The 15,283-nt window shown below is 41.9% G+C and overlaps 1 protein-coding gene across 1 annotated transcript in view; it reads left to right on the forward strand.

Moving 5' to 3' along the window:
• PAK5 (p21 (RAC1) activated kinase 5) overlaps positions 1 to 10,275 on the forward strand; it is a 363,878-nt gene extending 353,603 nt beyond the window's left edge. The window contains exons 8-10 of the mRNA XM_053574481.1: positions 3,727 to 3,852; positions 5,646 to 5,780; positions 8,050 to 10,275. Coding sequence (XP_053430456.1) covers positions 3,727 to 3,852; positions 5,646 to 5,780; positions 8,050 to 8,205 — 417 coding nt within the window. The 3' untranslated portion in view covers positions 8,206 to 10,275. The remainder of the gene's footprint in view (positions 1 to 3,726; positions 3,853 to 5,645; positions 5,781 to 8,049) is intronic.
• The last annotated feature ends 5,008 nt before the right edge of the window (positions 10,276 to 15,283 follow it).

Below are 15,283 nucleotides of genomic sequence, written 5' to 3' on the forward strand. Positions count from 1 at the left end.
TTCTCTCCTAGTTTGTGGTGCTCATGGCAATCCTCGGTGTAGACCCATCGCTCCAGTCTCTGCCTGGTCCACACACGTCTCCTCTGAGTGTCTGGGTGTCCTCTTCTTGCCTTACATCAGTCATTGGATTTATACCTGACCCTTATCCATAGGACTTCACCTTAACTAATTATATCTGCAAAGACTATTTCCAAATAAGATCACATTCTAAGGTTCAGACAGACATGAATTCTGAGAGACACTATTCAACTCATTCGATAGAGTAATAATGATCATCATTTTCACTATCATCATTTTCACTACATTTGTAACTGCAGAATTTCTCCCATCTATATTAAAACACATCTCATTTCTCGAGAAGTAAGCTGACTGAGATCCATCTCTCTACTATCTGAATTCTGCCTCCAACTCAACCTTAAACTAGGGGCGACCTGGAATGCTCTCATTGCCAAGTATAGCAGCAACTCTCAATTATTTTTGTTGTTGTTGTTGTTGTTGTTGTTTTGTTTTGGGGTTTTTTTTCCCCTCAGTTCCTATCTGGTTTGATCTCCCTGATGTTTCCTAGCTGTTGGCCATGCCCTCCTTGGCTTCTGCAAATCATTCTTCCTTGCTTTTCCTCTGACTACTTTAACCGCCAGTAATGCTTTGGTTTCAATCACCCCACCTTCCCAGTATCTCATATTTGACCACTGTCTTTTCCCATGCTGTGGCTCTGCAAGGGTGACTGACTACCACCTACATCCTGAGGTGGTATACTCCAGTCAGCCATACTCCAGTGATACCAATGACCCAGATCTTGATAGGAGTTTGAGGTACACAGGTGTATGCAATACTTGTCAAAACACATCACATGACAAACTAAGATGTGTGCATTTCACTGTATATAAATTTTACATAAACTGTAAAAAATCATTGAACTCTAGTTAATGCTAAATTATGAGTAAGGTGTACTGATGTCAACAACTTAATTTGAAATGCCTCTAAAAAAGATGGATAGCTGGATGGGTAAAGAGAGGCATGTTATAAAGCTCACATAGCAAAATATTACCAATTGTAGAATCTACTTGGTGGGTATATGGATGTTCACTGTTCAATTATTTATGTGTTAGAAAATTATCATAATACACTGGGGAAAAAATTCTCTCTGGGCAAGACCTCTCTGCTGAATCCTGATCCTTATATAATATAATAATACTCTTACTTTTCTTTCTCAGAGGACTTTTTCATTTCTTATCATGGAGGCTCATCTGTTCATTCAACAGCCTTGATTTTGAGGACCTATTTATGGGCAAAGGTTCCAAGTTTATTGTGGGACCTGAAGCTAGATAATTAGAATTTTTAAACCCTAGCCAAGAAGACTTAGGGTGAGATAGAGGGAAGAGTTGAGATGATTCTCGTAAGTTCAGAATTAGCATCTGGGTGGAGGTTGGTGCCATTAGCTGGGACAGGACAGATATAGGAGGAGTCAGATTGGTAGCAAAGAGAGGGACACTGAGTTTTGATTGAAAGCACCTATGGTCGTCCATGTGGAAACATATACCAGCTGTAATACAGGTTTTGAATGGAGGAGAGAGATCTGAATAAAGTATGGAAGGAAAAAGATTGTCCAGAAAGAGAATGTAAAGAAAGAAGTGGTGAGAGTTGGAACCAGAACCTTAGGGAATCCCTATATCTAAGATATGGGCAGCATAAGTAGGCCAGGACAAAAGACTGAAAAACGAAAAAACAAAATCTAGAAAGAATTCATATTGTAGAGATGGTACCTTTGATCTGTAGAAAACTTTAACTTTCAAAGGTCATTCTGAACTATTGTTTTCTTTTGAATTCTATCATCTCCAACAATTACAAGTGGATCATTGATGACATCTTCAATAAGGCCATCTGAAATTCAGCCCAGGTCATCATGACTAGAAATTATGCCTTTTAAAAATAAACCAGGCCCTGCTCATCTAGAGCAGAGGTCCCCAACATTTTTGGCACCCAGGGACCTGTTTAATGAAAGACAGTTTTTCCATGGACCAATGGGAGGTTGTAAGATGATTCAAGCACAGGGCATCTCCACCACAGATCTTCAGGTCTTATGTTCTCATAAGGAACAAGCACCCTAGATCCCTCACATGCACAGTTCACAGTAGGCTTTGTGCTCCTGTGAGAATCTAAAGCCCCTGCTGATCTGACAGGAGGCAGAGTTCAGGCAGTGATGTGAGTGATGGGGAGCAGCTGTAAATACAGATGAAGCTTTGTTCCCTTGTCCTCTGCTTGCCTCTTGCTGTGCAGCCCTATTCCGAACAGGCTGTGGACCAGTACCCATCAGCGGCCTGGGGGTTGGGAACAGCAGAACTAAATACATAAACCTGTGGCTCAAAGGAGTAGGACACCAGCCCCATATGCCGGAGGTGGCGGGTTCAAGCCGAGCCCTAGCCAAAAACTGCAAAAAATAAATGAATAAATAAATAAATAATAAAATAAAATACATAAACCAGCAAGGGGCCCACAGTGCAATAGGTTCTAATGAGTACATTTTCAAAGACTTTTCAAAGTTTTTCTTTCTTCTTGGTGATACATATAAGATAAATAACATGTATATCTACTGGGTCCTTAGGATGACTCCCTTAAACCCCTGACACCTGAGTGTGGACACCCCCCAGCTTCTAATGCCTCCCCTTGCATTGGTGTTCACACTGGCAGCTTCAACTGTCCTGGTTGAAGAAGCAAATCAAAAAAGAAAAGGGGAGCCAACACTTGCAGTGCATCTCAGCATCCTAGAGAAATGAAGTTCTTACAGTATTTCAAATATAGGAAAGAGGGTGGTTCTTTTTTATTATTTATTTTCCTTTGTCTAATTTTATTATTTTAAAGACAGAGTCTCACTATGTTGCCCAGGCTGGAGTGTGGGGCTATTAGCAAATGTGACCTCACTACTGATCAGCACATGAGTTTTGATCTGCTCTGATTCCAACCTGCGCTGGTTTACCCCTCCTTAGGCAACCTGGTGATTCCCTCAACCCACTGTGCTTCCAGGTGATCACCATATTGATAACAAACATACAGCAGACAGCCGATCAGCATAACACACTATAAACCAGAATTCCTGGTCTCAAATTATCCTCCTGCCTTAGCCTCCCAAGTAGCTGAAACTTTAAGCATGTATCACTGCATCTGGCAGAAGAAAAGAATTTTTAATACAACAAACAGATCTCTTATCAGGAGAATGGGTGAAGCATTCTCAAATTCTTCTCTCTGATGAATGGAAGACTTGGGTGTTCATTGAATCATCTCATGATACAAGGCAATCTAAGTGTGTTCAACTCAAAAAGACCTAAACCATATCATTTTATACAAAATGACATTGAGAATAGCAGTTTACTTACATTAAAGCATCATCTTTTACATTAAAGTTGTGGATTTGAGATTTAATGAATTTGTTTTTTGAGGTATACTTAATTTTTAAGGATTTTTATTTGGGTTCCATAATTTTATAAATGGAATAAACAGCTGGAGCTTAGACATTTAGAAGTCAGTCCCTATTGGACCCACAAGAAGTTTGTCCATTAAATTGGACTGGGCCTCTCCAACAAAATGGTCTGCCAGCCCTTCCTTTGATAATTCCCTGGACAATAAAAGGGACTGTTTGGTAGTGAATTTGAAACTCTCTATGTTTATATTTCTATGTCTAGCAGACATTTTTTAAAAATTATTAGTTTGTGGCATTCGTTTCTTTTTCAGATAAAGTTATCTGACTTTGGTTTCTGTGCTCAAGTTTCCAAAGAGGTGCCGAAGAGGAAATCACTGGTTGGCACTCCCTACTGGATGGCACCTGAGGTGATTTCTAGGCTACCGTATGGGACAGAGGTAAGGGGGTCACGGTCATTGTCTGGGCATGGCAGAGTAGGGACAGGTTCAGGGAGGCAGTGGTTCTGAGGTCATTGATAACCACAGGTATCAAGGTGATGATTTGTGACTGCTCATTTCATCCCCAATCACTAAATGGGGCACAGCTTGTGGTAGAGGGAGACTGCCCATCCTGAGGATATAGCCATGGAGCTTATCCAGGAGCTACTGACCGCAGTCCTGCAATGGACACTGGGGGAGAGACACTCAAACTCTGACCCCACTGTCAGGGGCAGGCACACACAAAGCAAGGCAATGCAGGTTAAAAAGTGGCTGGAGGCACAGTTGAGCAGGCATGGCAATCCAGAGAAAGGATAGAGGATTCTAGAGAGTAGAGGTAACAGTTGCATGAGCAATCATGTTTTCTCCTAGGAAAAAAATTGTCTATGAATATCACAACATATTCAAAAATGTAACACAATCTCTATATCACCCAGGGGAAATTTTTTCTCATAATCTATTAAAGGGTATGGGCTGGAAATGTGAATATGAGGGCTAAAGGAAGTGGAGGAAGGGTTTCTCGGGAGGCATTACTGTGGGTGGATGCTCAGAGCCACACAGGGCCCAAAGTGTTCATTTCAGCCGAGCACGGTGTCTCCAGCGTCATGGTGCAGAAGGTGACGCTGAAGCAGGGGAAGCATAAGAAGACCTGGCAATGGACCAGTCTGAGGACATCGGCACTGTCAAGGCAGACTCTGTTTCTTTCCCTTCGTTTGACCTTGGATGAGTAGTCAACTTGTTTTTCTCACTGTGGTCCCAAGAGATAAATTCTCAGTGACAGTCACTGCAAGGGGTATAATAGTAATGCAATGAACAGATAAGAGATGTAATGAGGCCATAACGGGCAAGTGACTGGAAAGGGGAATTTATAGCACAGCAACGGCTCCTCATCCTGATTTTCCACTCTTTACTCTGAAAGAATTGCTTGTCATCTCTTCCTCCTCTTGTCTCCATTCCCTGGAACTGGTTTTGGAAAGCAGCGTTTTCTGCATGCTGCTTTGAAATGATAAAACATAAAAAGGAAAACACTGACGACGTAGGGAGGGAAAGAAATATTTTTAAAATCAAATTAATAAAGGAATCAGAATATATTATGCATTATGCAGTTGAGTTTTTTGCTGTTTGTTATGTGTCCAAACTTTTCTTATTTTCCTTTTTTTCCTTTTATTTTGTTTTTGAGACAGAGTCTCACTCTGTCACCCTAGATAGAGTGCCATGGTATCATAGCTCACAGCAACCTCAAACTCTTGGGTTCAAGTGATCCTCCTGCCTCAGCCTCCCCAGTAGCTGGGACTACGGGCGCCAACCACAATGCCCGGCTAGTTTTTAAAGACAGGGTCTTAGTCTTGTTCAAGCTGTTCTCAAACTCCTGAGCTCAAGCAATCCACCCACGTCAGCCTCCCAGAGCACTAGGATTATAGGTGTGAGCCACCATGCCCAGCCCAAAGTTTTCTTATTTTCTTGTGATTTAAATGCAATTCTCTTCTCTATTCTTGTAACATAAAATTTTGAATGTTTTTCTTATCTGCCCTGATAGGCAGTAAACTATTGAAGTTAACAGGGTTAAAATGAAAGCACTAAACTTCAAGAATGTTAGGATATTCACTTACACCTGATTGGTATTGTAAAGTTTGAGAAGTTACAAATAGCATATTCATTGTGGACTGAGTAGGAATATATTGGCTTCTCTGGACACATCCAACATTTCAGAATGTTCTTTTTGCCTGAGATAACCAGAGAGTTGTGCCTAACAGGTGGACATCTGGTCCCTGGGGATCATGGTGATAGAAATGATCGATGGTGAACCCCCCTACTTTAATGAGCCTCCCCTCCAGGCCATGCGGAGGATCCGGGACAGTTTACCTCCAAGAGGGAAGGATCTACACAAGGTGAGAACTTGCTGAAGTTCAAAGAATTTTGAGGTTTTTCAGTATCACTGTAGTTTTTAATAATAGTTTTTCCAAGTGAACTTTGGAATTAGTCACTTAGATTCCAACTTTTTCTCTTCCAATCATTCACTGGGCAAGTGACTCAGCCTTTACTAAGTTCTTCATCTGTAAAATGTGTGACACCTGGCTCTTATCTCAGAGGGTTGGTTAGAAAACCAAGTCAGGTGCTTCTTTCAACATTCTCTTATTGTGCATGCACTATCTGCTGGGTACTCCCACCTGGTGGGGGTAGCCCAGTGCATGGTCCCAGATTACTGACTCTTGGACAGGTTACATGCTGACTGGGGAAACAGAGAATAAACTATAAACATGTGGACAGGCAAAATGGTTTCTGAGAATGGTGGATTTAATATTAATAAAAAAAATATTGTGATGGGACGCAGTGTACAGGAGAGGGGATTAGGAGCTAGGTAAGGCTGAAGAGTCAAAGAAGCCTTTTAATAAGGAGAAAGCATCTGAACTGAAACCTGAGAAGAAAGAAGGCATAAGCCATGCAAAGATCAGGGAGAAAAAATGTCCCAAGCAGAGGGAACATTGTATGTATGCAAAGGCCTTACGTCAAGAAAGGTTTATGTGGCTGGAGTGAAGTTAGCAAGGGGGAAAGGTAGGTCATGCTGGAGAGGTGGGCAGCAGCTAGTTCACACAGGGCAACGGAGGTCATGGTTAGTATAGTGCACACAAGGGACTGAGAGGGGTCTTTCCTGTTTTCTAAGGATTGCCAATTAGGCCAAGCTCAGAAAAAAATGGTGCTAAGTCCGAGAATCACTACTGCAGGGGCTACCAGCCTCCCACAGCACCATTACGAGAAACACATCCCTCCCGCCTGCACCATGACAAAAAGAGACCATAGTGTAGCATCTTCTCTCCCCACCCCTCGACCCCAGAGGAGAGCACCAGTAGAATCACTCATGTTGGCTGTGTGTATCTGTACAAGAAACTGCTTACATTGAACAAAAGACTGACATTTTTAAACTAAGTTTAACTTATGAAATGACTAAAAATGTGTTGTATGAAAATACTCTGACAAGCAAGGAATGGTGATGTTCTTCAAAGCCATGTACAAGAGCAACGTTCATCTAATGGCTTCAAATAACTGGAGACCACCCAAGGTTGCTCTGCAAATGGATACACAATGTGTAGTATAATTGGACAGTGATTGCAACTAGAGTCATGGAAAAGATACTTTGCCACACATCAGGGATGAATCTCACAGATGCAATGTTGAATGAAAGAAGCCATTTTGTGCAAAGTACAAAAGCAGGCAAAACGAATTTATACTTTTAGAAGTCAGGGTAATGGTGGCCTTTTGCCAGAGAATGGGTATTGGCAGAAAGTGGGCTTCCTGGAATGATAGAAATGTTCTGTATCTTGATAGCGGGTAAATAATAAATAAGGATAGACAGATGTAAAAATCTATTGAGTCATACCTCAATTTGAACATATGTAAGGTACACCTGAAAAAAGCAAATTGCAAGACATTAAATGGGGGGAAATGCTATGTGTTAGATAGCCTTCCAAAAGTTTGCTTTTCTTTTCTTTTTTTTTTTTTTTTTTGAGATAGAGTCTCAAGCTGTTGCCCTGGCTAGAGTGCTGTGGTGTCATAGCTCACAGCAACCTCCAACTCTTGGGCTCAAGTGATCCTCTTGCCTCAGTTTTTCTATTTCTTTAGTAAAGATGGGTTCTCACTTTTTGCTCAGGCTGATCTTGAACCCATGAGCTCAAACTATCCACCCGCCTTGGCCTCCCAGAGTGCTAGGATTACAGGTGTGTGTCACCACACCTGGCCAAGCTTGCTTTTCTTGCAAAGGGTTTTCCACAGAGCCTAGATGTTGCAACTGTTAGAAAAAATAAAACTATTGCACATTTGTACTATACATCACCAAACATATATGACCAGCACCTGTGCAAAGTAAACACATCATAATAGCTTCTCTAATCACTATTATTACTGCTGGTATTTAATTTAGTAAATGAGGTTCCATTTTCAGTTGCACCATCATTGACCTCTACTATTTCAAACCGGAAGAAGGTAAGGGAAATAGCATGTGTTAATAAAGACAACGCCTGCTTTTGCTTCAGACCATCTTTCTCCTCCAGGTGACTTTTTAGAATTTGAAGTGGTTGATGGGATTAATTGGGAAACAATTTGAGGGGACCTGGGTTAGGCCTCTGTGCTCGTCCTCAGGATGATATCTGTGTGTTTTTGAAGGTTTCTTCAATGCTGCGGGGATTCCTGGACCTGATGTTGGTGAGGGAGCCCTCGCAAAGAGCCACAGCCCAGGAACTCCTACGACATCCCTTCCTAAAACTGGCAGGGCCTCCATCTTGCATCGTTCCCCTCATGAGACAATACAGGCATCACTGAGGAAAAGAACTGTACAGGTGACACAGCTAGATGATGACATGAGACTAATCAGGGGAACATGAGGGAACTACAGTTCATGCAAAAGACCTGTGCATTCTAGGCCGGCTGGTGGTAGGACAGTGTGATGGCCAGCAGGGTTCCGCAGACCAGGGCATCTTCTTGTGTCTTAAATAGGCATCTCTCCACCAACAGCTGGCACGGTCATTTGGAGCACGGCTTTAATAAGTCATTGTTATATTTTCAGCCCTTCATCCAGCAAATCAGAAGGACTCAGTACAAACTCCGTTATGATGTATCCTAGCCACATGCAGGGTAATGCATAGGATTTTCTATATTGAAAGAATACTTTTCTGGCAAAAAAAAAAAAAGAAAGGAAAACAAAAAGCACTTTTTTCTTAATGGTAGGCAGTATAATGTATTTTGCAATGAATTTGTAATTTTTCTGTACGATAGTTTTGATAATTTATAGTACTTTGATGTCATGTAGCCATTGTATCAGTTGAGGTAATACTTGTTTACTAGCAGGAGTTTGAACAAAGCCTTTCCTACTTTTATATCCCTTTCAGAGAACCAATGATTCTTTAGGAACTTTGAATACTGAATGACTCTTAATCACCGTCAGCTTTAGTAGAATATCTTTCTTATCTTAACAAGTGTCTTATGAGATGAAAGGAGAATTAAGAGTGATGGTGATAGCGTGTACATTTCATTAATCCAACCAAAAATAATGAAATAAAATCTGAACTACAGTATTCCACCTAACTACTCCTTGGGATAAAGCTAAATATTTTGAAAAATCCCATTTTTTTCTTCAAGGCTTCTGGTAGCAAACCATTTTTTTTGCACACCCAGGTGTTTCCCTCAATGCCCTCCCTCAGATGAGTTCATTGTCCCCTTGTGGCCAAATTTCCCTTCCAGGGAACAGTTTCAGTGCTAGGATCATTGGACTCCGTTCCCCAAATTGAATGTTTCCAGACCAGGAGAATTCCCAGCTCACAGAGGGAGAGGAGAATGAACAGGGCAAGATGTTCAATTTTGTTTGTCACTGTTTTAAAACTCTGTATGCTAGCACACCAAACTCTCGTCTGTACTCACCTTTGTCCCACAGTATTAATTGCTATTGTTCATGTATCATGCTGGAAGACTGAACTGACTTCAGAGGATGACTTAGCAAGTGGGTATTTTACCAGGTATGATCTGACTTTGGTTGTGACCATGTGTTTCTGACATACAGGAGTTGTGCTGCTGTCTAGATCTTTTGAATGTTGATAAAAATGAATGACTACTCAATACATTTTGTGTTGCCTGTTGGATGAATTTGCATGTTAACTGTAGGCTGATATAGATTTGCCTTTAAAACTCCGGAAGAGCTACATAGTCATCATTAGTTTCTGTTTAATTATGCATCAGACAAAAGCCATTTGTTACCAAACTGGAAAAACAGAGGCTTTTCTCAATGACTTCATATACTGTAACAAATATGAATTAAAATTCATGAAAACACTCCGGTTGCTCTAAGCATAATTAAGAATTTTTGTAATGAATAGGTTGTTAATTATTTATTGCTAAAAAGGAAAGAAAAAGGCATAAAATGACCTTCTACTGATTAGATTTTCAGTTTTTCCCCAAACTGGAAATGCCTCATCATTAAATAGGATCTATAATTTTGTTTCATGGAACACAGCAGATCAATGTTTTATGTAAAATATTAAAGGATTAATATAAATACGTCGGAATAAAAACAATCTAAATCCAGAAAATGGCAGTCCTAAAAGTTCATGAAGTAGATTGTCTTAACTTAAGCAGGACTACGTGGAAACAGAAAGAAAAGAAAAAGAACGTCCTTTTTTAACCCGGACAAACTTTAAAAACCATTGCAGAAAATTGTGGATTTTGGATTCTAAACATTTTCAAAAGCATAATGGAAACTTATCTGTACTTTTCTTATCATTGGATATTTTTTAAAGTGTTCATCGAGTTTACCAAAAGTTACTGTAGCTTAACAGATTTTGTGAGCACTATGATTGGCAGAAGCTGCTTTTGCAAATAAAAATAAATGTTTGCCTTTTCCCCATGGTGTTATTCGAAACTTCAATGATTTCCCAAATTTGTCCTCTTGAGTAAGCAAGAATGGTTTTCTTTGTGATCTTGGGGAATGCAGATGAGTTGGCAAAAGTTGTATGTAAATAGTCCCATCCCCAGAGGTCACAAATAATGCAAGAGTAGGATACAGACACATTCTTGGGGGTGGGGGATTGTTAAATCCTGGAAGGCCAAGTGCAAGGAAAGCCAGATTCAGGGCTAAGGACTCCCACTCCATTTCCCTGTTCCAAAAATGCTGAACTGACGGGAGGGGTTTTATTAACAAAAGGTATAAAAAGAGCCTGGATTAGAGAAGGACGTGACAGGCGCTCGGTCCCTGGCATCCTGGAAGATGTTGGGTTCCCTGCTCCCTGTGGGTGACAAGGGAGACAATAACATCGATCCTATGAAGTTGAGGAAGATAACTTGTACATAAAGAGCCTGGGAATTTTGAATGTGAAAACCTTTGCGTAGGGCGGCGCCTGTGGCTCAGTCAGTAAGGCGCGGGCTCCATATACCGAGGGTGGCGGGTTCAAACCTGGCCCCGGCTTAACTGCAACCAAAAATAGCCGGGCGTTGTGGCGGGCGCCTGTAGTCCCGGCTACTCGGGAGGCTGAGGCAAGAGAATCGCTTAAGCCCAGGAGTTGGAGGTTGCTGTGAGCTGTGCGAGGCCACAGCACTCTACCGAGGGCCATAAAGTGAGACTTTGTCTCTACAAAAAAACAAATGAACAAAACGAAAACCTTTGCATAGTAGTCTGAGATAGCATCATGAGAAGACACGTCATATATTGTGTGCCAGGTAAGAGAAACATGGAGCCAACCTCCCCCAGACAGGGCCCCTCAGCCTCTGCCGGGCATGGAAGGAGACAGTGAGTGAGTCCCGTGGGTCATGTTTGATGGAGGACGAGAAGGAAGCAGGGAGCATGGCAAACCACATGATAACGGCCTGCCCAGCCTGCAGAGTGCATGGGAAGCACACACACGGTGGGAACTCGAGGCAGATATGGCTGCTTCTCTGCAGTGAAACAGGGTCAGGGTGCAGCTGAACCTGACTCTAAAGACTGTCCACACCTGGACAACTCCAAATAGCAGAACCTGTTATCTTCAGCAGAACCAAGATGAGAGTCAGGCCTCTCCCCTTCCTCCAACAGCATCTCCAAGGCAGGAGGCCACAGGCAGCCACAATCTGCCCTCCTCATTTACCTCCATAGATTTGAGCCACGTGGTAATGTGAGACCCCATGATTTAGGGGAGGGATTTAGGAGAGAGGAAGGAGGAGCCCGAGAGCTTACCGTATATCCTGCCACTACCTCCCAGCTGCTGCCTTTTCCTCTGGTACAGATTTAGTCTGCGCAAGAGAGAAGGTGTATTATTTTTTAATTACAATGAAATGGATTTTTAAAACTGGATGAGACAGACTGAGTTCTGGTTGTGTCCCTATTGCCCCTTGAGAAGAGCACACTCAGTAGCAATAAGTGGGAAAAATAAAACCATTCCATGATGTTAACGACTTGATGAGTTCACATTTCTTGGTCAAATGGATCAAATGACCAGCACAGAGTCATCAAAGGAATAGTAATGAGATTCCAGGAAGAGAGGTTTGATCTGAGGCCGATGCAAAATGTACAAGCAGGGGAAAAATTGTGAAAATGACATGACACAGTACAAATCCACACTGTGCTTCAAAGTCAGTCAGTTTGGGCCTTGAGGTGTGTGCGTATTGAATTTCATTTCCAAGTCAAATGAATATATATTGTCATGAGGATTCTGCCAAAAGAAGAGCAGTGGTTCTCAACCTTCCTAATGCCCATACCGTTTAATACAGTTCCTCATGTTGTGGTGACCCCAACCATAAAATTACTTTCATTGCTACTTCATAACTGTAATTCTGCTACTGTTATGAATCGTAATGTAAATATCTGATATGCAGGATGGGCTTAGGCGACCCCTGTGAAAAGGTTGTTTGACCCCCCCAAAGAGGTCACGACCCACAGGCTGAGAACTGCTGGCCTAGAACAAAGACACAATGCTTAATTTGGGGGATGATCCCAGGGAGGTCAACATGGTGGAATGAAGCAATGAGATTGGAGAGGGGGATGCAAAGTAAACACTGTTTTAATGAATGGGTTATCACAGTAGGCAACTGGGGCTCTAACCCTCTGGAGACTTTCTGAGAGATACTTGAGCATTGTCCTTCAGGGGGATGTGGACAGTGGGTTAGACAGTCACCAAGTCTTACCCTTCATGGGTTGAGAGTTGATCCAGCTGCATTGACTAACTCCCAGAACTCCCACCTAGCCCTGAATGTGGGCAAAGTTTATTCCCTTTACCAAAAATGGCACAGGAAGCTACTGAAACCTCCAGGAAGGGCTTTAGGAATATAGGTGGGACCCAGGAAGCCTCTCCTACATAAACATATCTAATTAAGAAGAAAAAGTAGACTTCAGAAAGCCTATGGATTGCTAATTTCTGGAACAAAAATACACTGTTTTGAAAGCAAAGGGATTCCTTAGCCTGATATTGCTCGTGTGACAAATGCTTTAATAATTACACCTCATCATTGCCAGTATTTTTAACAACTTAAAGCAAGAAAAGATCTTATATGATCCTCCTTAACTGAGCTAACCAAGACCCCAAAGAGTTAGGTGATGACAGCACATTAATCATAATACATGTTGCGTACCTCCTACTCAAAATGTTTGGGAACAGAAGTGCTTCGGATGTCAGATTTTGGAATATGTACTTTATACAGGGTGTCCATAAGTTCATGTGCAGTTTACTATGTTAAACCATTTTAAATTGCACATGACATCGATGTCTACCCTGTACTCACCAATTAAATATCCCAAATCCAAAAATCTGAAATTTGAAATGCTCTAATGAGCATTCCCTTTGAACGTCACATTAGCACAAAAAGATTTTGGATTTTAGAGCATATTGGATTTCAGATTTTCAGATTTTGGATGCTCGAACTGTACCTGAATGGACCACACACACACACACACACCAGTTCCGTGAGAGCAGAGATTTTTACCTATTTTATTGACTGAAGTGTCCCTAGTACCCAGAGCAGTGTCTAGAAAGCACACGATCCGTGCTAGTATCATACATACTTTTGATCTCATTCGTCACATGAGCCTTTGCAAATCCCTCCCCAGCAGACAACGTGACAACTTTGGTCACTTTAAATGATGACTGAAGTGCCTACCATTAATCCTGGACCCTCTTCACTGTCTGAGCTTACAAACTCCATTCCAGAAAAAAAGTTCTTAATTGCATGAAGTAAAATACACAGACTTACAAAGAAAACCTCTTATAGTTATCAATTTTTTTCAGTTTTGAGGTTATAATCCAAAACTTTGGGATACTTAATTGGTAAATAACAAGCTCTAGTAATGGGTCTAATCACTGGCATAATTTCAAAGAAATGTGTACAGTGTGGTTTATAGTATGGTCATTGGCTGCCTAAGTTCATAATTGAATGAAATGTTACCTTTCATTTTAGCTCAATAAAAACTCAAGTTGTAGTTTTTTTCCCAAGTTCATAAACTTTGACAGGCTCCCTCACACCCAAATTGAAAACCTCCTGAGTGGTTTACTGGCTGGAGGTTGGCAGGGAGTAGGTGAATTCCTACATAGAAACATACTCTGAATTCAAAATAAACTGACACAGAAAACTGTAGGTGCTAGGTTAAAAAAAAAAAAAAGCATAGTATTAGTCCCTGTAGATGTTTTGTGAACTCTTGTTTGGCAGGAAAATTTGGAGTCTACTTATTAAGAATCATGCTAGCAAAATGTCATTAATACCTTTTCTGAAGCATCACCAGTGTGCCAGGGACTGTACACCCTGTCCTGTGCCATTAGGGACCTAATGGCATTTTCGTGAGTCATCAAGTAACTCTGCAAAGATGGGGGAGTGAGCTTCATTTTCCAATGAGAAAATGAACCCAGAGAAGCCCAATAATTTGGGTAATTTTTTTCATGTCTGCTGGTAGCAAAAGAATTTTAAGCAGAAATGTTCATATTTCTGCATCAAGCTTACCTGGTTGCATCGTATAAACTGCAGGTTCTAGGGTCTCAAAACAGAGTTATCAGTCAGCCTGGGGTGATGACCTGGAACTGGTAATCATCCCAGGAGACCACTGGTTCTGGTATGGGATGTCTTTGAGGATGATTTTGAGACACTGTTTTGAGCTGCCCCTATTTAGGTCAGTTTAGGTCATTCTGTCTGCCCCTATTTAGGTCCAGGTTAGGTCATTCTGTGTTTGTTCCTGGGAAATGTTTGAGCCCAGTACCAGTTTGAACCACCTCCCCAGTGTTTTACACCCCTCCACCAGCAGCAGGCTCACTCCTGCCATCCTTCCTCCCGCTTCTGCTTTCATGTTTCTCTGCCTCTTTCTGCACGCATGCAGCTTTGCCAAGTCTTTGCTAATAGAAAGTTTGGACAGTCAGTGTAGTTTGGACAGCTGTGTCAAGCTCAAAGTGGCAGTAACTGGAAAAATAAGCAAGTGACCTCTGGCCTCTGAAGCAGTTTCACTGGGCACTCTTATTTCCTGGGAATAAGGGAATCCTGCAAAGACCCATACTCAGAATTTAAATCAAAGCCATCCTCCCTTCAGAGAAATCCACATATGGTTCATCAGGCTTGGTGTTTCCAGTCAGGCAGACCCAGCAACCAGACCCAGCATCCTTTTGTGCCTGGAGACATTTGTGTTTAAAGTCCCAGTAAAATGGGAAAATGACAGTTAAAGGGGTAACTGAGCATCTGTGGTTTATCTCTGTGTTGGGGGGCAGCACAGAGATATGGGCCATGGCCTCGGCCTGTCCCTGGTCCAGGAGCAGCAGCAAGATGTCAGACGATGGCAACAGGCATGGAAGGAGCCCTGAGCTGAACCCCAGAGTCAGTGCCTCTGAACTCCTTGACCTGGGAGAATACTGGGCACAGACATATCCAGAGACCCCTGACCCTGCTCTGGGCCACTAGGCTCCCCTTT

Source organism: Nycticebus coucang, chromosome 21 (genome assembly GCF_027406575.1).
Source record: "Nycticebus coucang isolate mNycCou1 chromosome 21, mNycCou1.pri, whole genome shotgun sequence".
Taxonomy (NCBI): domain Eukaryota; kingdom Metazoa; phylum Chordata; class Mammalia; order Primates; family Lorisidae; genus Nycticebus; species Nycticebus coucang.